Source organism: Oncorhynchus clarkii, unplaced genomic scaffold (genome assembly GCF_045791955.1).
Source record: "Oncorhynchus clarkii lewisi isolate Uvic-CL-2024 unplaced genomic scaffold, UVic_Ocla_1.0 unplaced_contig_4472_pilon_pilon, whole genome shotgun sequence".
NCBI classification, from domain to species: Eukaryota; Metazoa; Chordata; class Actinopteri; order Salmoniformes; family Salmonidae; genus Oncorhynchus; species Oncorhynchus clarkii.
Genome location: NW_027261108.1, coordinates 260001 through 285000, shown reverse-complemented (window position 1 = coordinate 285000; position 25000 = coordinate 260001). Strand labels below are relative to the sequence as shown.

Genomic DNA, 25000 nt, shown 5'->3' with positions numbered 1-25000 from the left:
TAACCACTAGAGAGACAGACATATATGTTACTGACCACTGGAGAGAGACAGATATGTTACTGACCACTAGAGAGACAGATATGTTACTAACCACTGGAGAGAGAGACAGACAGATATGTTACTAACCACTGGAGAGAGAGACAGATATGTTACTAACCACTAGAGAGAGACAGATATGTTACTAACCACTGGAGAGAGAGACAGATATGTTACTAACCACTAGAGAGAGAGAGATATGTTACTAACCACTGGAGAGAGAGACAGATATGTTACTAACCACTGGAGAGAGACAGACAGATATGTTAATAACCACTGGAGAGAGAGACAGATATGTTACTAACCACTAGAGAGAGAGAGATATGTTACTAACCACTGGAGAGAGAGACAGATATGTTACTAACCACTGGAGAGAGACAGACAGATATGTTAATAACCACTGGAGAGAGACAGACAGATATGTTAATAACCACTGGAGAGAGACAGACAGATATGTTACTAACCACTAGAGAGACAGATATGTTACTAACCACTGGAGAGAGAGACAGACAGATATGTTACTAACCACTGGAGAGAGAGACAGACAGATATGTTACTAACCACTAGAGACAGACAGATATGTTACTAACCACTGGAGAGACAGACAGATATGTTACTGACCACTGGAGAGAGACAGACATATATGTTACTGACCACTGGAGAGAGAGACAGACCGATGTGTTCCTAACCACTAGAGAGAGACAGACAGATATGTTACTGACCACTGGAGAGAGAAAGACAGATATGTTACTGTCCACTGGAGAGACAGACAGATATATTACTAACCACTGGAGAGAGAGACAGACAGATATGTTACTAACCACTAGAGAGAGAGACAGATATATTAATTACCACTGGAGAGAGAGACAGACATATATGTTACTAACCACTGGAGAGAGAGACAGACAGATGTGTTACTAACCACTAGAGGGAGACAGATATGTTACTAACCACTAGAGAGAGACAGATATGTTACTAACCACTGGAGAGAGAGACAGACAGATGTGTTACTGACCACTGGAGAGAGACAGACAGATATGTTACTGACCACTGGAGAGAGACAGACAGATATGTTACTGACCACTGGAGAGAGAGACAGACAGATATGTTACTAACCACTAGAGAGAGACAGACAGATATGTTACTAACCACTAGAGAGAGAGAGATATGTTACTAACCACTGGAGAGACAGGCAGATATGTTACTAACCACTGGAGAGAGAGACAGACAGATATGTTACTAACCACTGGAGAGACAGACAGATATGTTACTAACCACTAGAGAGACAGACATATATGTTACTGACCACTGGAGAGAGACAGATATGTTACTGACCACTAGAGAGACAGATATGTTACTAACCACTGGAGAGAGAGACAGACAGATATGTTACTGTCCACTGGAGAGACAGAAAGATATATTACTAACCACTGGAGAGAGAGACAGACAGATATGTTACTAAACACTGGAGAGAGAGACAGACAGATGTGTTACTAACCACTAGAGGGAGACAGATATGTTACTAACCACTAGAGAGAGAGAGATATGTTACTAACCACTGGAGAGAGAGAGACAGATATGTTACTAACCACTGGAGAGAGACAGACAGATATGTTAATAACCACTGGAGAGAGACAGACAGATATGTTAATAACCACTGGAGAGAGACAGACAGATATGTTACTAACCACTAGAGAGACAGATATGTTACTAACCACTGGAGAGAGAGACAGACAGATATGTTACTAACCACTGGAGAGAGAGACAGACAGATATGTTACTAACCACTAGAGACAGACAGATATGTTACTAACCACTGGAGAGACAGACAGATATGTTACTGACCACTGGAGAGAGACAGACATATATGTTACTGACCACTGGAGAGAGAGACAGACCGATGTGTTACTAACCACTAGAGAGAGACAGACAGATATGTTACTGACCACTGGAGAGAGAAAGACAGATATGTTACTGTCCACTGGAGAGACAGACAGATATATTACTAACCACTGGAGAGAGAGACAGATATATTACTAACCACTGGAGAGAGAGACAGACATATATGTTACTAACCACTGGAGAGACAGACAGACAGATGTGTTACTAACCACTAGAGGGAGACAGATATGTTACTAACCACTAGAGAGAGACAGATATGTTACTAACCACTGGAGAGAGAGACAGAAAGATGTGTTACTGACCACTGGAGAGAGACAGACAGATATGTTACTGACCACTGGAGAGAGACAGACAGATATGTTACTGACCACTGGAGAGAGAGACAGACAGATGTGTTACTAACCACTAGAGAGAGACAGACAGATATGTTACTAACCACTGGAGAGAGAGACATATATGTTACTGACCACTGGAGAGAGACAGACAGATGTGTTACTAACCACTAGAGAGAGACAGACAGATATGTTACTGACCACTGGAGAGAGAGACAGACAGATATGTTACTAACCACTAGAGAGAGAAAGACAGATATGTTACTAACCACTGGAGAGAGAGACAGACAGATATGTTACTGACCACTGGAGAGAGACAGACAGATATGTTACTAACCACTGGAGAGAGAGACAGATATGTTACTAACCACTGGAGAGAGAGAAAGACAGATGTGTTACTAACCACTAGAGAGAGACAGATATGTTACTAAACACTGGAGAGAGAGACAGACAGATATGTTACTAACCACTGGAGAGAGAGACAGACAGATATGTTACTAACCACTAGAGACAGACAGATATGTTACTAACCACTGGAGAAACAGACATATATGTTACTGACCACTGGAGAGAGACAGACATATATGTTACTAACCACTGGAGAGACAGACAGATATATTACTAACCACTGGAGAGAGAGACAGACAGATGTGTTACTAACCACTAGAGAGAGACAGACAGATATGTTACTAACCACTAGAGAGAGACAGATATGTTACTAACCACTGGAGAGACAGACAGATATGTTACTAACCACTGGAGAGAGAGACAGATATGTTACTGACCACTGGAGAGAGAGACAGACAGATATGTTACTAACCACTAGAGAGAGAAAGACAGATATGTTACTGTCCACTGGAGAGAGAAAGATATATTACTAACCACTGGAGAGAGAGACAGACAGATATGTTACTAACCACTGGAGAGAGACAGATATATTACTAACCACTGGAGAGAGAGACAGACAGATATGTCACTAAACACTGGAGAGAGAGACAGATATGTTACTATCCACTGGAGAGAGAGACAGACAGATGTGTTACTAACCACTAGAGGGAGACAGATATGTTACTAACCACTAGAGGGAGACAGATATGTTACTAACCACTAGAGAGAGACAGATATGTTACTAACCACTAGAGAGAGAAATACATATATGTTACTGACCACTAGAGACAGACAGATATGTTACTAACCACTAGAGAGACAGACAGATATGTTACTAACCACTGGAGAGACAGACAGATATGTTACTAACCACTGGAGAGACAGACAGATATGTTACTAACCACTAGAGAGAGACAGACATATATGTTACTGACCACTAGAGACAGACAGATATGTTACTAACCACTAGAGAGACAGACATATATGTTACTAACCACTGGAGAGAGACAGACAGATGTGTTACTGACCACTGGAGAGAGACAGACATATATGTTACTAACCACTGGAGAGAGAGACAGATATGTTACTAACCACTGGAGAGAGAGAAAGACAGATGTGTTACTAACCACTGGAGAGAGACAGATATGTTACTAACCACTGGAGAGACAGACATATATGTTACTAACCACTGGAGAGAGAGACAGACAGATATGTTACTGACCACTGGAGAGAGACAGACAGATGTGTTACTGACCACTGGAGAGAGACAGACAGATATGTTACTGACCACTGGAGAGAGACAGACAGATATGTTACTAACCACTGGAGAGACAGACAGATATGTTACTGACCACTGGAGAGAGACAGACATATATGTTACTGACCACTGGAGAGAGAGACAGACATATGTGTTACTAACCACTAGAGAGAGACAGACAGATATGTTACTGACCACTGGAGAGAGAGGCAGACAGATATGTTACTAACCACTAGAGAGAGACAGACATATATGTTACTGACCACTAGAGACAGACAGATATGTTACTAACCACTAGAGAGAGACAGATATGTTACTAACCACTAGAGAGACAGACAGATATGTTACTGACCACTGGAGAGACAGACAGATATGTTACTGACCACTGGAGAGAGAGAGACAGATATGTTACTAACCACTGGAGAGAGACAGATATGTTACTAACCACTGGAGAGACAGACAGACAGATATGTTACTAACCACTAGAGAGAGACAGACATATATGTTACTGACCACTAGAGACAGACAGATATGTTACTAACCACTGGAGAGACAGACAGATATGTTACTAACCACTGGAGAGACATATAGATATGTTACTAACCACTGGAGACAGACAGATGTGTTACTGAACACTAGAGAGAGACAGACAGATATGTTACTAACCACTAGAGAGACAGACAGATATGTTACTAACCACTGGAGAGACAGACAGACAGATATGTTACTGACCACTGGAGAGAGACAGACAGATGTGTTACTGACCACTGGAGAGAGACAGACAGATATGTTACTGACCACTGGAGAGAGACAGACAGATATGTTAATGACCACTGGAGAGAGAGACAGACAGATATGTTACTAACCACTAGAGAGAGACAGACATATATGTTACTGACCACTAGAGACAGACAGATATGAAACTAACCACTGGAGAGACAGACAGATATGTTACTAACCACTGGAGACAGACAGATATGTTACTGACCTCTGGAGAGAGAGACAGACAGATATGTTACTGACCACTGGAGAGACAGACAGATATGTTACTAACCACTAGAGAGACAGACAGATATGTTACTAACCACTAGAGAGACAGACAGATATGTTACTAACCACTGGAGAGACAGACAGACAGATATGTTACTGACCACTGGAGAGAGAGACAGACAGATATGTTACTAACCACTAGAGAGAGAAAGACAGATATGTTACTGTCCACTGGAGAGAGAAAGATATATTACTAACCACTGGAGAGAGAGACAGACAGATATGTTACTAACCACTGGAGAGAGACAGATATATTACTAACCACTGGAGAGAGAGACAGACAGATATGTCACTAAACACTGGAGAGAGAGACAGATATGTTACTATCCACTGGAGAGAGAGACAGACAGATGTGTTACTAACCACTAGAGGGAGACAGATATGTTACTAACCACTAGAGGGAGACAGATATGTTACTAACCACTAGAGAGAGACAGATATGTTACTAACCACTAGAGAGAGAAATACATATATGTTACTGACCACTAGAGACAGACAGATATGTTACTAACCACTAGAGAGACAGACAGATATGTTACTAACCACTGGAGAGACAGACAGATATGTTACTAACCACTGGAGAGACAGACAGATATGTTACTAACCACTAGAGAGAGACAGACATATATGTTACTGACCACTAGAGACAGACAGATATGTTACTAACCACTAGAGAGACAGACATATATGTTACTAACCACTGGAGAGAGACAGACAGATGTGTTACTGACCACTGGAGAGAGACAGACATATATGTTACTAACCACTGGAGAGAGAGACAGATATGTTACTAACCACTGGAGAGAGAGAAAGACAGATGTGTTACTAACCACTGGAGAGAGACAGATATGTTACTAACCACTGGAGAGACAGACATATATGTTACTAACCACTGGAGAGAGAGACAGACAGATATGTTACTGACCACTGGAGAGAGACAGACAGATGTGTTACTGACCACTGGAGAGAGACAGACAGATATGTTACTGACCACTGGAGAGAGACAGACAGATATGTTACTAACCACTGGAGAGACAGACAGATATGTTACTGACCACTGGAGAGAGACAGACATATATGTTACTGACCACTGGAGAGAGAGACAGACATATGTGTTACTAACCACTAGAGAGAGACAGACAGATATGTTACTGACCACTGGAGAGAGAGGCAGACAGATATGTTACTAACCACTAGAGAGAGACAGACATATATGTTACTGACCACTAGAGACAGACAGATATGTTACTAACCACTAGAGAGAGACAGATATGTTACTAACCACTAGAGAGACAGACAGATATGTTACTGACCACTGGAGAGACAGACAGATATGTTACTGACCACTGGAGAGAGAGAGACAGATATGTTACTAACCACTGGAGAGAGACAGATATGTTACTAACCACTGGAGAGACAGACAGACAGATATGTTACTAACCACTAGAGAGAGACAGACATATATGTTACTGACCACTAGAGACAGACAGATATGTTACTAACCACTGGAGAGACAGACAGATATGTTACTAACCACTGGAGAGACATATAGATATGTTACTAACCACTGGAGACAGACAGATGTGTTACTGAACACTAGAGAGAGACAGACAGATATGTTACTAACCACTAGAGAGACAGACAGATATGTTACTAACCACTGGAGAGACAGACAGACAGATATGTTACTGACCACTGGAGAGAGACAGACAGATGTGTTACTGACCACTGGAGAGAGACAGACAGATATGTTACTGACCACTGGAGAGAGACAGACAGATATGTTAATGACCACTGGAGAGAGAGACAGACAGATATGTTACTAACCACTAGAGAGAGACAGACATATATGTTACTGACCACTAGAGACAGACAGATATGTTACTAACCACTGGAGAGACAGACAGATATGTTACTAACCACTGGAGACAGACAGATATGTTACTGACCTCTGGAGAGAGAGACAGACAGATATGTTACTGACCACTGGAGAGACAGACAGATATGTTACTAACCACTAGAGAGACAGACAGATATGTTACTAACCACTAGAGAGACAGACAGATATGTTACTAACCACTGGAGAGACAGACAGACAGATATGTTACTGACCACTGGAGAGAGACAGACAGATGTGTTACTGACCACTGGAGAGAGACAGACAGATATGTTACTGACCACTGGAGAGAGAGACAGACATATGTGTTACTAACAACTAGAGAGAGACAGACAGATATGTTACTGACCACTGGAGAGAGAGACAGACATATATGTTACTAACCACTAGAGAGAGAAATACATATATGTTACTGACCACTAGAGACAGACAGATATGTTACTAACCACTAGAGAGACAGACAGATATGTTACTAACCACTGGAGAGACAGACAGATATGTTACTAACCACTGGAGAGACAGACAGATATGTTACTAACCACTAGAGAGAGACAGACATATATGTTACTGACCACTAGAGACAGACAGATATGTTACTAACCACTAGAGAGACAGACAGATATGTTACTGACCACTGGAGAGAGACAGACAGATATGTTACTAACCACTGGAGAGAGAGACAGATATGTTACTAACCACTGGAGAGAGAGAAAGACAGATGTGTTACTAACCACTGGAGAGAGACAGATATGTTACTAACCACTGGAGAGACAGACATATATGTTACTAACCACTGGAGAGAGAGACAGACAGATATGTTACTGACCACTGGAAAGAGACAGACAGATGTGTTACTGACCACTGGAGAGAGACAGACAGATATGTTACTGACCACTGGAGAGAGACAGACAGATATGTTACTAACCACTAGAGAGAGACAGACATATATGTTACTGACCACTAGAGACAGACAGATATGTTACTAACCACTAGAGAGACAGACAGATATGTTACTAACCACTGGAGAGACAGACAGATATGTTACTAACCACTGGAGAGAGAGACAGACAGATATGTTACTGACCACTGGAGAGAGACAGACAGATATGTTACTAACCACTGGAGAGAGAGACAGATATGTTACTAACCACTGGAGAGAGAGAAAGACAGATGTGTTACTAACCACTGGAGAGAGACAGATATGTTACTAACCACTGGAGAGACAGACATATATGTTACTAACCACTGGAGAGAGAGACAGACAGATATGTTACTGACCACTGGAGAGAGACAGACAGATGTGTTACTGACCACTGGAGAGAGACAGACAGATATGTTACTGACCACTGGAGAGAGACAGACAGATGTGTTACTGACCACTGGAGAGAGACAGACAGATATGTTACTGACCACTGGAGAGAGACAGACAGATATGTTACTGACCACTGGAGAGAGAGACAGACATATGTGTTACTAACCACTAGAGAGAGACAGACAGATATGTTACTGACCACTGGAGAGAGAGGCAGACAGATATGTTACTAACCACTAGAGAGAGACAGACATATATGTTACTGACCACTAGAGACAGACAGATATGTTACTAACCACTAGAGAGAGACAGACATATATGTTACTGACCACTAGAGACAGACAGATATGTGACTAACCACTAGAGAGACAGACAGATATGTTACTGACCACTGGAGAGACAGACAGATATGTTACTGACCACTGGAGAGAGACAGACAGATATGTTACTAACCACTGGAGAGAGACAGATATGTTACTAACCACTGGAGAGACAGACAGACAGATATGTTACTAACCACTAGAGAGAGACAGACATATATGTTACTGACCACTAGAGACAGACAGATATGTTACTAACCACTGGAGAGACAGACAGATATGTTACTAACCACTGGAGAGACAGATAGATATGTTACTAACCACTGGAGACAGACAGATGTGTTACTGAACACTAGAGAGAGACAGACAGATATGTTACTAACCACTAGAGAGACAGACAGATATGTTACTAACCACTGGAGAGACAGACAGACAGATATGTTACTGACCACTGGAGAGAGACAGACAGATGTGTTACTGACCACTGGAGAGAGACAGACAGATATGTTACTGACCACTGGAGAGAGACAGATAGATATGTTACTGACCACTGGAGAGAGAGACAGACAGATATGTTACTAACCACTAGAGAGAGACAGACATATATGTTACTGACCACTAGAGACAGACAGATATGTTACTAACCACTGGAGAGACAGACAGATATGTTACTAACCACTGGAGACAGACAGATATGTTACTGACCACTGGAGAGAGAGACAGACAGATATGTTACTGACCACTGGAGAGACAGACAGATATGTTACTAACCACTAGAGAGACAGACAGATATGTTACTAACCACTAGAGAGACAGACAGATATGTTACTAACCACTGGAGAGACAGACAGATATGTTACTGACCACTGGAGAGAGACAGACATATATGTTACTGACCACTGGAGAGAGAGACAGACAGATGTGTTACTGACCACTGGAGAGAGACAGACAGATATGTTACTGACCACTGGAGAGAGACAGACAGATATGTTACTGACCACTGGAGAGAGAGACAGACATATGTGTTACTAACCACTAGAGAGAGACAGACAGATATGTTACTGACCACTGGAGAGAGAGACAGACAGATATGTTACTAACCACTAGAGAGAGACAGACATATATGTTACTGACCACTAGAGACAGACAGATATGTTACTAACCACTGGAGACAGACAGATATGTTACTGACCACTGGAGAGAGAGACAGACAGATATGTTACTGACCACTGGGGAGACAGACAGATATGTTACTAACCACTAGAGAGACAGACAGATGTGTTACTGAACACTAGAGAGAGACAGACAGATATGTTACTAACCACTAGAGAGACAGACAGATATGTTACTAACCACTGGAGAGACAGACAGATATGTTACTAACCACTAGAGAGACAGACAGATATGTTACTAACCACTAGAGAGACAGACAGATGTGTTACTGAACACTAGAGAGAGACAGACAGATATGTTACTAACCACTAGAGAGACAGACAGATATGTTACTAACCACTGGAGAGACAGGCCGATATGTTTCTGACCACTGGAGAAAAAGACAGACAGATATGTTACTAACCACTGGAGAGACAGACAGATATGTTACTAACCACTAGAGAGAGACAGATATGTTACTGACCACAGGAGAGAGACAGACAGATATGTTACTAACCACTGGAGAGAGACAGACAGATATGTTACTAACCACTAGAGAGACAGATATGTTACTAACCACTGGAGAGAGAGACAGATATGTTACTAACCACTGGAGAGAGACAGACAGATATGTTAATAACCACTGGAGAGACAGACAGATATGTTACTAACCACTGGAGACAGACAGATATGTTACTGACCACTGGAGAGACAGACAGATATGTTACTAACCACTAGAGAGACAGACAGATATGTTACTAACCACTAGAGAGACAGACAGATATGTTACTGACCACTGGAGAGAGACAGACAGATGTGTTACTGACCACTGGAGAGAGACAGACAGATATGTTACTGACCACTGGAGAGAGAGACAGACATATGTGTTACTAACAACTAGAGAGAGACAGACAGATATGTTACTGACCACTGGAGAGAGAGACAGACATATATGTTACTAACCACTAGAGAGAGAAATACATATATGTTACTGACCACTAGAGACAGACAGATATGTTACTAACCACTAGAGAGACAGACAGATATGTTACTAACCACTGGAGAGACAGACAGATATGTTACTAACCACTGGAGAGACAGACAGATATGTTACTAACCACTAGAGAGAGACAGACATATATGTTACTGACCACTAGAGACAGACAGATATGTTACTAACCACTAGAGAGACAGACAGATATGTTACTAACCACTGGAGAGACAGACAGATATGTTACTAACCACTGGAGAGAGAGACAGACAGATATGTTACTGACCACTGGAGAGAGACAGACAGATATGTTACTAACCACTGGAGAGAGAGACAGATATGTTACTAACCACTGGAGAGAGAGAAAGACAGATGTGTTACTAACCACTGGAGAGAGACAGATATGTTACTAACCACTGGAGAGACAGACATATATGTTACTAACCACTGGAGAGAGAGACAGACAGATATGTTACTGACCACTGGAGAGAGACAGACAGATGTGTTACTGACCACTGGAGAGAGACAGACAGATATGTTACTGACCACTGGAGAGAGAGAGACAGATATGTTACTGACCACTGGAGAGAGAGACAGACATATGTGTTACTAACCACTAGAGAGAGACAGACAGATATGTTACTGACCACTGGAGAGAGAGGCAGACAGATATGTTACTAACCACTAGAGAGAGACAGACATATATGTTACTGACCACTAGAGACAGACAGATATGTTACTAACCACTAGAGAGAGACAGACATATATGTTACTGACCACTAGAGACAGACAGATATGTGACTAACCACTAGAGAGACAGACAGATATGTTACTGACCACTGGAGAGACAGACAGATATGTTACTGACCACTGGAGAGAGACAGACAGATATGTTACTAACCACTGGAGAGAGACAGATATGTTACTAACCACTGGAGAGACAGACAGACAGATATGTTACTAACCACTAGAGAGAGACAGACATATATGTTACTGACCACTAGAGACAGACAGATATGTTACTAACCACTGGAGAGACAGACAGATATGTTACTAACCACTGGAGAGACAGATAGATATGTTACTAACCACTGGAGACAGACAGATGTGTTACTGAACACTAGAGAGAGACAGACAGATATGTTACTAACCACTAGAGAGACAGACAGATATGTTACTAACCACTGGAGAGACAGACAGACAGATATGTTACTGACCACTGGAGAGAGACAGACAGATGTGTTACTGACCACTGGAGAGAGACAGACAGATATGTTACTGACCACTGGAGAGAGACAGACAGATATGTTACTGACCACTGGAGAGAGAGACAGACAGATATGTTTTTAACCACTAGAGAGAGACAGACATATATGTTACTGACCACTAGAGACAGACAGATATGTTACTAACCACTGGAGACAGACAGATATGTTACTGACCACTGGAGAGAGAGACAGACAGATATGTTACTGACCACTGGAGAGACAGACAGATATGTTACTAACCACTAGAGAGACAGACAGATATGTTACTAACCACTAGAGAGACAGACAGATATGTTACTAACCACTGGAGAGACAGACAGACAGATATGTTACTGACCACTGGAGAGAGACAGACAGATATGTTACTGACCACTGGAGAGAGAGACAGACAGATGTGTTACTGACCACTGGAGAGAGACAGACAGATATGTTACTGACCACTGGAGAGAGACAGACAGATATGTTACTGACCACTGGAGAGAGAGACAGACATATGTGTTAAGAGAGACAGACAGATATGTTACTGACCACTGGAGAGAGAGACAGACAGATATGTTACTAACCACTAGAGAGAGACAGACATATATGTTACTGACCACTAGAGACAGACAGATATGTTACTAACCACTGGAGACAGACAGATATGTTACTGACCACTGGAGAGAGAGACAGACAGATATGTTACTGACCACTGGGGAGACAGACAGATATGTTACTAACCACTGGAGAGACAGGCAGATATGTTACTAACCACTGGAGAGACAGACAGATATGTTACTAACCACTAGAGAGACAGACAGATATGTTACTAACCACTAGAGAGACAGACAGATGTGTTACTGAACACTAGAGAGAGACAGACAGATATGTTACTAACCACTAGAGAGACAGACAGATATGTTACTAACCACTGGAGAGACAGGCAGATATGTTTCTGACCACTGGAGAAAAAGACAGACAGATATGTTACTAACCACTGGAGAGACAGACAGATATGTTACTAACCACTAGAGAGAGACAGATATGTTACTGACCACAGGAGAGAGACAGACAGATATGTTACTAACCACTGGAGAGAGACAGACAGATATGTTACTAACCACTAGAGAGACAGATATGTTACTAACCACTGGAGAGAGAGACAGATATGTTACTAACCACTGGAGAGAGACAGACAGATATGTTACTGACCACTGGAGAGAGACAGACAGATATGTTACTGACCACTGGAGAGAGAGAGACAGACAGATATGTTACTAACCACTAGAGAGAGACAGATATGTTACTAACCACTAGAGAGAGACAGATATGTTACTAACCACTGGAGAGACAGACAGATATGTTACTAACCACTGGAGAGAGAGAGACAGACAGATATGTTACTAACCACTAGAGAGAGACAGATATGTTACTAACCACTAGAGAGAGACAGATATGTTACTAACCACTGGAGAGACAGACAGATATGTTACTAACCACTGGAGAGACAGACAGATATGTTACTAACCACTGGAGAGAGAGACAGACAGATGTGTTACTGACCACTGGAGAGAGACAGACAGATATATTACTGACCACTGGAGAGAGACAGACAGATATGTTACTGACCACTGGAGAGAGACAGACAGATATGTTACTGACCACTGGAGAGACAGACAGACAGATGTGTTACAGACCACTGGAGAGAGACAGACAGATGTGTTACTGACCACTGGAGAGAGACAGACAGATATGTTACTGACCACTGGAGAGAGAGACAGACAGATATGTTACTAACCACTAGAGAGAGACAGACATATATGTTACTGACCACTAGAGACAGACATATATGTTACTGACCACTAGAGACAGACAGATATGTTACTAACCACTAGAGAGAGACAGACATATATGTTACTGACCACTAGAGACAGACAGATATGTTACTAACCACTAGAGAGACAGACAGATATGTTACTAACCACTGGAGAGACAGACAGATATGTTACTAACCACTGGAGAGACAGACAGATATGTTACTAACCACTGGAGAGAGAGACAGATATGTTACTAACCACTAGAGAGACAGACAGATATGTTACTAACCACTAGAGACAGACAGATGTGTTACTAACCACTAGAGAGAGACAGATATGTTACTGACCACTGGAGAGAGACAGACAGATATGTTACTAACCACTAGAGACAGACAGATATGTTACTGACCACTGGAGAGAGAGACAGACAGATATGTTACTGAGGGTGGTATGGAGGGTGTTATGGGGGTGGTATGGGGGTGGTAGGGAGGGTGGTATGGAGATGGTTGTCCTTCTGGAAGGTTCTCCCATCTCCAATGAGGAACTCTGGAGCTGTCAGAGGGACCATCGGCTCCTTGGTCACCTCTCTGACCAAGTCCCTTCTCCCCCAATTGCTCAGGTTGGCGGGCGGCCAGCTCTAGGAAGAGTCTTGGTGGTTCCAAACTTCTTCCATTTAAGAATGATGGAGGCCTGTGCCTCGACACAATCCCGTCTCGGAGCTCTACGGACATTTCCTTTGACCTCATGTCTTGGTTTTTGCTCTGACATGCACTGTAAACTGTGGGACCTTATATAGACAGGTGTGTGCCTCTCCAAATCATGTCCAATCAATAGAATTTACCACAGGTGGACTCCAAGTTGTGGAAACATCTCAGGGATGATCAATGGAAACAGGATGCACCTGAGCTCAATTTTAAGTCTCATAGCAGCGGGTCTGAATACTTTTTAAATCAGGTATTTATAACATTTCTAAAATTGGGTATTAGGGGGTATTGTGTGTAGATTGATGAGGAAAATGGGTAATTAAAAAAAAAAAAAAAGAATAAGGCTGTAACGTAACAAAATGTGGAAAAAGTCAAGGTTTCTGAATACTTTCCGAAGGCCCTGTACATAGTTTATGTCAGCAGGCTTTATCTTTACCTGAAGTGTTACCTCACCTTCACTATCATTCATTAGAATAACCTCCCCTCCCCTCACCTCCTCATCATTCATTAGAATAACCTCCCACCTCCTCTCTTCCTCCTTCCCTCCCCCTCCCCTCCCCTCCTTTCCTCTCCTCTACCCCCTCCCCTCCCTTCCCTCCCCTCTCTTCCTTCCCTTCCTCCCCTCCCTCGCTCCCCTCTCTTCCTCCCTCCCTCCCTCCCCTCCTTTCATCTCCTCTACCCCCTCCCCTCCCTTCCCTCCCCTCTCTTCCTCCCCTCTCTTCCTTCCCTCCCTCCCCTCTCTTCCCTCCCTCCCTCCCCTCCCCCCTCCCCTCCCCTCCTTTCCTCTCCTCTACCCCCTCCCCTCCCTTCCCTCCCCTCTCTTCCTTCCCTTCCTCCCCTCCCTCGCTCCCTCCCTCCCCTCTCTTCCTTCCCTCCCTCCCCTCCCCTCTCTTCCCCCCCCTCCCTCCCTCTCTTCCTTCCCTCCCTCCCTCCCCTCCCCCCTCCCCTCCCCTCCTTTCCTCTCCTCTACCCCTCCCCTCCCTTCCCTCCCCTCTCTTCCTCCCCTCTCTTCCTTCCCTCCCTCCCTTCCCCTCCCCTCTCTTCCCTCCCTCCCTCCCTCTCTTCCTTCTCTCCTTCCATCTCCCCTCCCTCTCTTCTCCTCCCTCTCACCTCCTTTGGATGTGATTTGTGCTCCTCCTGCGGTCATGAACTCTATGTTCCCCATCAGGAGAACAGCAGACAGCAGCTTGAAGACGTCCCGTATCTCCTCCTCACTGAACTGCATCACCTTTAGAGCCTCCTGGTAGTAGCAGAGACAGAGAGATTATGAGATTCCTTCTACTGAACACAGACAGGATAATACATGCTGCAGGGCCCATGATCAACACATCTGGTGGGACTGTAGTTATTCTACTGGGTTATTCCGCCCTCTGGTGGCAGCTTGTGAAGGTACAACCAGCCTCACCATAACACTGTCATAGAGCTGCAGGTCATCTAGACTCCTGTCCTTCACACAGCCAGACTGACTCAGGTAGTGGTATGACTCTGGGCCCTCAGACAGGAAGTACAACTCTGGAACACAGACATAAAATAACCTTAGGCAGTTATTTTCTTCAGGAACATTTTCTAGAGACACAAACAAAGTCTCACTGTATTTAATCAATTCAAATTGTATTTGTGACATGCTTCGTACAGGTGTAGACTAACAGTGAAATGCTTAATTACGATGCAGAGTTAAAGTTAAAGAATCAGAAACATACAAATAATAACAGAAATAGTGACAAGGAATAAATACACAGTGAATAACAAACACCAATAACAAGTAAAAAATAACATGGCTATACACAGGAAGTAGAAAATAACATGGCTATACACAGGAAGTAGAAAATAACATGGTTATATACAGGAAGTACTAGTACCGAGTCGATGTGTAGGAGTGAAAGGTCATTAAGGTCAGTAAGTATTCACACCCATTGACTTATTCAGCACTTTGTTGTTTTACAGCCTGATTTAAACATGTATTATTGTCAAAGTAAATTATGTTTTTAGACATTTTTACAAATAAATAAAAACTGAAAAGCTGAAATGTCTTGAGTCATGTATTTAACACCTTTGTTATGACAAGCCTAAATAAGGTCAGGAGTAAAAACTAGCTTAACAAGTCACATAATAAGTTGCATGAAATACCTCATCTCTGTACCCCACACATAATTATATTTAAGCTCCCTCAGCCTCAAACACAGTCTCAACCACACAGACCAGGGAGGTTTTCCAATGCCTCACAAAGAAGGGCACCTATTGGTAGATGGGTATAAAAAAAATCAGATAGTGAATATCCCTTTGAGCATGGTGAAGTTATTAATTACACTTTGGATGGTGTATCAATACACCCAGTCACTACAAAGATACAGGCGTCCTTCCTAACTCAGTTGCCGGAGAGGAAGGAAACAATTCAGGGATTTCACCATGAGGCCAATTGGTGACTTTAAAACAGTTACAGAGTTTAATAGCTGTGATAGGATAAAACTGAGGATGGCTCAACAACATTGTAGTTACTCCACAATACTAACCTAATTGACAGAGTGAAAAGGAAGCCTGTACAGAATACACATATTCCAAACCATGCATCCTGTTTGCAACAAGGCACTACAGTAATACAGCAAAAAAATGTGGCAAAGAAATGATGAGGAGGTGAGGGGAGGGGAGGTTATTCTAATCAATGATGAGGAGGTGAAGGGAGGGGAGGTTATTCTAATGAATGATGAGGAGGTGAGGGGAGGGGAGGTTATTCTAATGAATGATGAGGAGGTGAGGGGAGGGGAGGTTATTCTAATGAATGATAGTGAAGGTGAGGGGAGGGGAGGTTATTCTAATCAATGATGAGGAGGTGAAGGGAGGCGAGGTTATTCTAATGAATGATGAGGAGGTGAGGGGAGGGGAGGTTATTCTAATCAATGATGAGGAGGTGAAGGGAGGGGAGGTTATTCTAATGAATGATGAGGAGGTGAGGGGAGGGGAGGTTATTCTAATGAATGATGAGGAGGTGAGGGGAGGGGAGGTTATTCTAATGAATGATGAGGAGGTGAGGGGAGGGGAGGTTATTCTAATGAATGATGAGGAGGTGAGGGGAGGGGAGGTTATTCTAATGAATGATGAGGAGGTGAGGGGAGGGGAGGTTATTCTAATGAATGATGAGGAGGTGAAGGGAGGGGAGGTTATTCTAATCAATGATGAGGAGGTGAGGGGAGGGGAGGTTATTCTAATGAATGATAGTGAAGGTGAGGGGAGGGGAGGTTATTCTAATCAATGATGAGGAGGTGAAGGGAGGCGAGGTTATTCTAATGAATGATGAGGAGGTGAGGGGAGGGGAGGTTATTCTAATCAATGATGAGGAGGTGAAGGGAGGGGAGGTTATTCTAATGAATGATGAGGAGGTGAGGGGAGGGGAGGTTATTCTAATGAATGATGAGGAGGTGAGGGGAGGGGAGGTTATTCTAATGAATGATGAGGAGGTGAGGGGAGGGGAGGTTATTCTAATGAATGATGAGGAGGTGAGGGGAGGGGAGGTTATTCTAATGAATGATGAGGAGGTGAGGGGAGGGGAGGTTATTCTAATCAATGATGAGGAGGGGAGGGGAGGTTATTCTAATCAATGATGAGGAGGTGAGGGGAGGCGAGGTTATTCTAATGAATGATAGTGAAGGTGAGGGGAGGGGAGGTTATTCTAATGAATGATAGTGAAGGTGAGGGGAGGGGAGGTTATTCTAATGAATGATAGTGAAGGTGAGGTAACACTTCAGGTAAAGACAAAGCCTGCTGACATAAACTATGTACAGAGCCTTCGGAAAGTATTCAGAAACCTTGACTTTTTCCACATTTTGTTGCATTACAGCCTTATTCTAAAATTGATTAAAAAAATACATTTTCCTCATAAATTTTTCCTTGATACAAAGTGTTACTGTATGTTTGGGGAAAATTCAATGCAACACATTACTGAGTACCACTCTCCATATCTTCATGCATAGTGGTGGCTGCATCATGGTATGGGTAATCGTTAAGGACTTGGGAGTTTTTCAGGATAAAGACGTAATGGAATGGAACTAATAAGCACAGGCAACATCCTAGAGGAAAACCTGGTTCAGTCTGCATTTCAACAGACACTGGAAGATTAATTGACCTTTCAGCAGGACAATACCCCAAAACACAAGGACAAATCTACACTGGAGTTGCTTACCAAGAAGACAGTGAATGTTCCTGAGTGGCTGAGTTACAGTTTTGACTTAAATCTACTTGAAAATCTATGGCAGAGACCTGAAAAGGGTTGTCTAGCAATGATCAACAACCAACTTGACAGAGCTTGAAGAATTTATAAAAGAATAATGGGCAAATGTTGCACAATCCAGGTGCGGAAAGCTCTTAGAAACTTACCCAGAAGAACTCACAGCTGTAATCACTGCCAAATGTCACACCCTGATCTGTTTCACCTGTCTTTGTGCATGTCTTCACCCCCACCAGGTGTCTCCCACCTCCCCTCATTATCCTGTGTATTTATACCTGCGTTTTCTGTTTGTCTGTTGCCAGTTGGTCTTGTTCCGTCAAGTCCTACCAGCGTGTTTCCTGTGCTCTAGTTTTTGTTAGTCTTCTAAGTTCTGACCTTTCTGCCTGTCCTGTCCTGACCCTGATCCTGCTCGCTGTCCTGTACCTGCCTGACTCTGATTTGGATTATGACCTTGACTTACCTTTTTCCCCTTGAACGATAATAAACTCTGAGACTTGTACTGTAAGTGTACAGCCTCAGTGTTCACTGTCTTAGCCTGAGTCCTGATAATAGGCTATTGGGTACTGTCTAAAACTGTAAGGGTACAGCCTCAGTGTTCACTGTCTTAGCCTGAGTCCTGATAATAGGCTATTGGGTACTGTCTAAAACTGTAAGGGTACAGCCTCAGTGTTCACTGTCTTAGCCTGAGTCCTTGATAATAGGCTATTGGGTACTGTCTAAAACTGTAAGGGTACAGCCTCAGTGTTCACTGTCTTAGCCTGAGTCCTGATAATAGGCTATTGGGTACTGTCTAAAACTGTAAGGGTACAGCCTCAGTGTTCACTGTCTTAGCCTGAGTCCTTGATAATAGGCTATTGGGTACTGTCTAAAACTGTAAGGGTACAGCCTCAGTGTTCACTGTCTTAGCCTGAGTCCTTGATAATAGGCTATTGGGTACTGTCTAAAACTGTAAGGGTACAGCCTCAGTGTTCACTGTCTTAGCCTGAGTCCTGATAATAGGCTATTGGGTACTGTCTAAAACTGTAAGGGTACAGCCTCAGTGTTCACTGTCTTAGCCTGAGTCCTTGATAATAGGCTATTGGGTACTGTCTAAAACTGTAAGGGTACAGCCTCAGTGTTCACTGTCTTAGCCTGAGTCCTTGATAATAGGCTATTGGGTACTGTCTAAAACTGTAAGGGTACAGCCTCAGTGCTCACTGTCTTAGCCTGAGCCCTGGTACCAAAGGTGCTTCAACAAAGAATTGACTTAGGGATGTGAATACTTACAGTATGTACATTTTATATTTCTGTATTTAATTTTCAATTAATTTGCAAAGATTTCTAAAAACATGTCTTCACTTTGTCATTATGGGGTATTGTGTATAGATGGGTAAAAATAAATAAAAAGTCATCCATTTTGAATTCAACTAAATATGGAATACGTCAAGGGGTATGAATACTTTCTGAAAGAACTGTATGTACATAAATATCAAATAAAATGTTATTTGTCGGGCCTCCCGAGTGGCGCTGTAGTCTAAGGGCTAGCTGTGCCACAAGAGATTCTGGGTTTGAGTCCAGGCTCTGTCGCACCCGGCCGTGACCGGGAGACCCATGGGGTGGCGCACAATTGGACCAGCATCGTCCTGGTTAGTGGAGGGTTTGGCCGGAAGGGATGTTCTTCGCCCATCGCGCACTAGCGACTCCTGTGGCGGGCCAGGCGCACAATTGCACGCTGACACGGTCGCCAGGTGTACAGTGTTTCCTCCGACACATTGGTGCGGCTGGCATCCGGAGTTTAGCGGGCATTGTGTCAAGAAGCAGCGCGGCTTGGCTGGGTTGTGTTTCAGAGGACGCACGGCTCTCAACCTTCGCCTCTCCCGAGTCCGTATGGGAGTTGCAGAGTCAATGTGGAGGCTATATACAGGGGGTACCGGTACAGAGTCAATGTGGAGACTATATACAGGTGGTACTGGTACAGAGTCAATGTGGAGGCTATATACAGGGGGTACCGGTACAGAGTCAATGTGGAGACTATATACAGGTGGTACTGGTACAGAGTCAATGTGGAGGCTATATACAGGGGGTACCGGTACAGAGTAAATGTGGAGGCTATATACAGGGGGTACCGGTACAGAGTCAATGTGGAGGCTATATACAGGGTATTACGGTACAGAGTCCATGTGGAGGCTATATACAGGGGGTTCCGGTACAGAGTCAATGTGGAGGCTATATACAGGGTGTACCAGTACAGAGTCAATGTGGAGGCTATACACAGGGGGTACCGGTACAGAGTCAATGTGGAGGCTATATACAGGGGGTACCGGTACTGAGTCCGTGTGGAGGCTATATACAGGGTGTTACGGTACAGAGTCAATGTGGAGGCTATATACAGGGTGTTACGGTACAGAGTCCATGTGGAGGCTATATACAGGGGGTACCGGTACAGAGTCAATGTGGAGACTATATACAGGGGGTACCGGTACAGAGTCAATGTGGAGGCTATATACAGGGTATTACGGTACAGAGTCAATGTGGAGGCTATATACAGGGGGTACCGGTACAGAGTCAATGTGGAGGCTATATACAGGGTGTTACGGTACAGAGTCAATGTGGAGACTATATACAGGGTGTTACGGTACAGAGTCAATGTGGAGGCTATATACTGAGGGTACCGGTACAGAGTCAATGTGGAGGCTATATACAGGGTGTTACGGTACGGTGTTACGGTACAGAGTCAATGTGGAGACTATATACAGGGTGTTACGGTACAGAGTCAATGTGGAGGCTATATACAGAGGGTACCGGTACAGAGTCAATGTGGAGGCTATATACAGGGTATTAAGGTACAGAGTCAATGTGGAGGCTATATACAGGAGGTACCAGTACAGAGTCAATGTGGAGGCTATATACAGGGTATTACGGTACAGAGTCAATGTGGAGGCTATATACAGGGTATTACGGTACAGAGTCAATGTGGAGGCTATATACAGGGTGTTACGGTACAGAGTCAATGTGGAGGCTATATACAGGGTGTTACGGTACAGAGTCCATGTGGAGGCTATATACAGGGGGTACCAGTACAGAGTCAATGTGGAGACTATATACAGGGGGTACCGGTACAGAGTCAATGTGGAGGCTATATACAGGGTATTACGGTACAGAGTCAATGTGGAGGCTATATACAGGGGGTACCGGTACAGAGTCAATGTGGAGGCTATATACAGGGTGTTACGGTACAGAGTCAATGTGGAGGCTATATACTGAGGGTACCGGTACAGAGTCAATGTGGAGGCTATATACAGGGTGTTACGGTACCGAGTCAATGTGGAGACTATATACAGGGTGTTACGGTACAGAGTCAATGTGGAGGCTATATACAGAGGGTACCGGTACAGAGTCAATGTGGAGGCTATATACAGGGTATTAAGGTACAGAGTCAATGTGGAGGCTATATACAGGGTGTTACGGTACAGAGTCAATGTGGAGGCTATATACAGGAGGTACCAGTACAGAGTCAATGTGGAGGCTATATACAGGAGGTACACCGAGTCAGTGTGGAGGCTATATACAGGGGGTACACCGAGTCAGTGTGCGGGGGTACAGGTTAGACAAGTTAATTTGTACATGTAGGTAGAGGTGAAGTGACTATGAATAGATAATAAACAGCGAGTAGCAGCAGCGTACAAAACAGAGAGTCCAGTGTCCAGTGTGTGGGTACAGTCTAGTGTGTGGGTACAGTCTAGTGTGTGGGTACAGTCTAGTGTGTGGGTAGAGTCTAGTGTGTGGGTATAGTCTAGTGTGTGGGTAGAGTCTAGTGTGTGGGTACAGTCTAGTGGGGGGAGAGTCTAGTGTGTGGGTACAGTCTAGTGTGTGGGTATAGTCTAGTGTGTGGGTATAGTCCAGTGTGTGGGTAGAGTCTAGTGTGTGGGTACAGTCTAGTGGGGGGAGAGTCTAGTGTGTGGGTACAGTCTAGTGTGTGGGTATAGTCTAGTGTGTGGGTACAGTCTAGTGTGTGGGTAGAGTCTAGTGTGTGGGTATAGTCTAGTGTGTGGGTAGAGTCTAGTGTGTGGGTATAGTCTAGTGTGTGGGTACAGTCTAGTGTGTGGGTACAGTCTAGTGGGGGGAGAGTCTAGTGTGTGGGTACAGTCTAGTGTGTGGGTATAGTCTAGTGTGTGGGTATAGTCCAGTGTGTGGGTAGAGTCTAGTGTGTGGGTATAGTCTAGTGTGTGGGTAGAGTCTAGTGTGTGGGTACAGTCTAGTGGGGGGAGAGTCTAGTGTGTGGGTACAGTCTAGTGTGTGGGTATAGTCTAGTGTGTGGGTATAGTCCAGTGTGTGGGTAGAGTCTAGTGTGTGGGTATAGTCTAGTGTGTGGGTAGAGTCTAGTGTGTGGGTACAGTCTAGTGTGTGGGTATAGTCTAGTGTGTGGGTATAGTCCAGTGTGTGGGTAGAGTCTAGTGTGTGGGTAGAGTCTAGTGTGTGGGTATAGTCTAGTGTGTGGGTATAGTCCAGTGTGTGGGTAGAGTCTAGTGTGTGGGTATAGTCTAGTGTGTGGGTAGAGTCTAGTGTGTGGGTATAGTCTAGTGTGTGGCTAGAGTCCAGTGTGTGGGTAGAGTCTAGTGTGTGGGTATAGTCTAGTGTGTGGCTAGAGTCCAGTGTGTGGGTAGAGTCTAGTGTGTGGGTATAGTCTAGTGTGTGGCTAGAGTCCAGTGTGTGGGTAGAGTCCAGTGTGTGGGTATAGTCTAGTGTGTGGCTAGAGTCCAGTGTGTGGGTAGAGTCTAGTGTGTGGGTATAGTCTAGTGTGTGGCTAGAGTCCAGTGTGTGGGTAGAGTCTAGTGTGTGGGTATAGTCTAGTGTGTGGGTAGAGTCGAGTGTGTGGTTAGAGTCTAGCGTGTGGGTATAGTCCAGTCTGTGGGTAGAGTCCAGTCTGTGGGTAGAGTCCAGTGTGTGGGTAGAGTCCAGTGTGTGGGTAGAGTCCAGTCTGTGGGTAGAGTCCAGTCTGTGGGTAGAGTCCAGTCTGTGGGTATAGTACAGTCTGTGGGTAGAGTCCAGTCTGTGGGTATAGTCCAGTCTGTGGGTAGAGTCCAGCCTGTGGGTAGAGTCCAGTATGTGGGTAGAGTCCAGTCTGTGGGTAGAGTACAGTCTGTGGGTAGAGTCCAGTCTGTGGGTAGAGTCCAGTCTGTGGGTATAGTCCAGTCTGTGGGTAGAGTACAGTCTGTGGGTAGAATCCAGTCTGTGGGTAGACTCCAGTCTGTGGGTAGAGTCCAGTCTGTGGGTAGAATCCAGTCTGTGGGTAGAGTCTAGTCTGTGGGTAGAATCCAGTCTGTGGGTAGAGTCCAGTCTGTGGGTAGAATCCAGTCTGTGGGTAGAGTCCAGTCTGTGGGTATAATCCAGTCTGTGGGTATAGTCCAGTCTGTGGGTAGAGTCCAGTCTGTGGGTAGAGTCCAGTCTGTGGGTAGAGTCCAGTCTGTGGGTAGAGTCCAGTCTGTGGGTATAGTCCAGTCTGTGGGTATAGTCCAGTCTGTGGGTAGAGTCCAGTCTGTGGGTATAGTCCAGTCTGTGGGTATAGTCCAGTCTGTGGGTAGACTCCAGTCTGTGGGTATAGTACAGTCTGTGGGTATAGTCCAGTCTGTGGGTATAGTCCAGTCTGTGGGTATAGTACAGTCTGTGGGTAGACTCCAGTCTGTGGGTATAGTACAGTCTGTGGGTATAGTCCAGTCTGTGGGTAGACTCCAGTCTGTGGGTATAGTACAGTCTGTGGGTATAGTACAGTCTGTGGGTATAGTCCAGTCTGTGGGTAGAGTCCAGTCTGTGGGTAGAGTCCAGTCTGTGGGTAGAGTCCAGTCTGTGGGTATAGTCCAGTCTGTGGGTAGAGTCCAGTCTGTGGGTAGAGTCCAGTCTGTGGGTAGAGTCCAGTCTGTGGGTAGAGTCCAGTCTGTGGGTATAGTCCAGTCTGTGGGTATAGTCCAGTCTGTGGGTCAATGCAGGTTGTCTGGGTAGCCATTTGATTAGCTATTTAGCAGTCTTATGCCTTGGAGGTAGAAGCTGTTGACGGTCCTGTTGGTTCTAGACTTGGTGCATCGGTACCGCTTGGAATGTCTGGTACCGCTTCTTGAGCGAAGTGTTTTAGTTGATTCAGTGGAGGCTGGTGTGACATAGAAACACATTGTCTCCATGTGTGTGATGCCGCTCCATGTATTCCCTTCCAGCCATAACTATGAGCCGTCCTCCCTTCACCAGAATCCAATGATTCTGTAAAAGTGTTTCAATAACTGTACTCCAGTGAAGGACTCTCTGTATGAATGAACGTACCTCTGTGGTTCTTGTCTGCCCCGGCCAGCAGAGCATAGAAGATATGATAGTTCCTCTCTCCAGGGTTCTGCCTCACCACACGGTTCTT

The 25000-nt window shown here is 44.2% G+C and overlaps 1 protein-coding gene across 1 annotated transcript in view; it reads right to left on the bottom strand.

Moving 5' to 3' along the window:
- LOC139404868 (unconventional myosin-X-like) overlaps positions 1-25000 on the bottom strand; it is a 297547-nt gene that overhangs the window by 153327 nt on the left and 119220 nt on the right. Inside the window, exons 7-9 of the mRNA XM_071147402.1 lie at positions 24913-25000; positions 15811-15917; positions 15516-15645 (exon numbers count right to left, since the gene is read on the bottom strand). The exon at positions 24913-25000 is cut by the window's right edge and continues 11 nt beyond it. Coding sequence (XP_071003503.1) covers positions 15516-15645; positions 15811-15917; positions 24913-25000 — 325 coding nt within the window. The remainder of the gene's footprint in view (positions 1-15515; positions 15646-15810; positions 15918-24912) is intronic.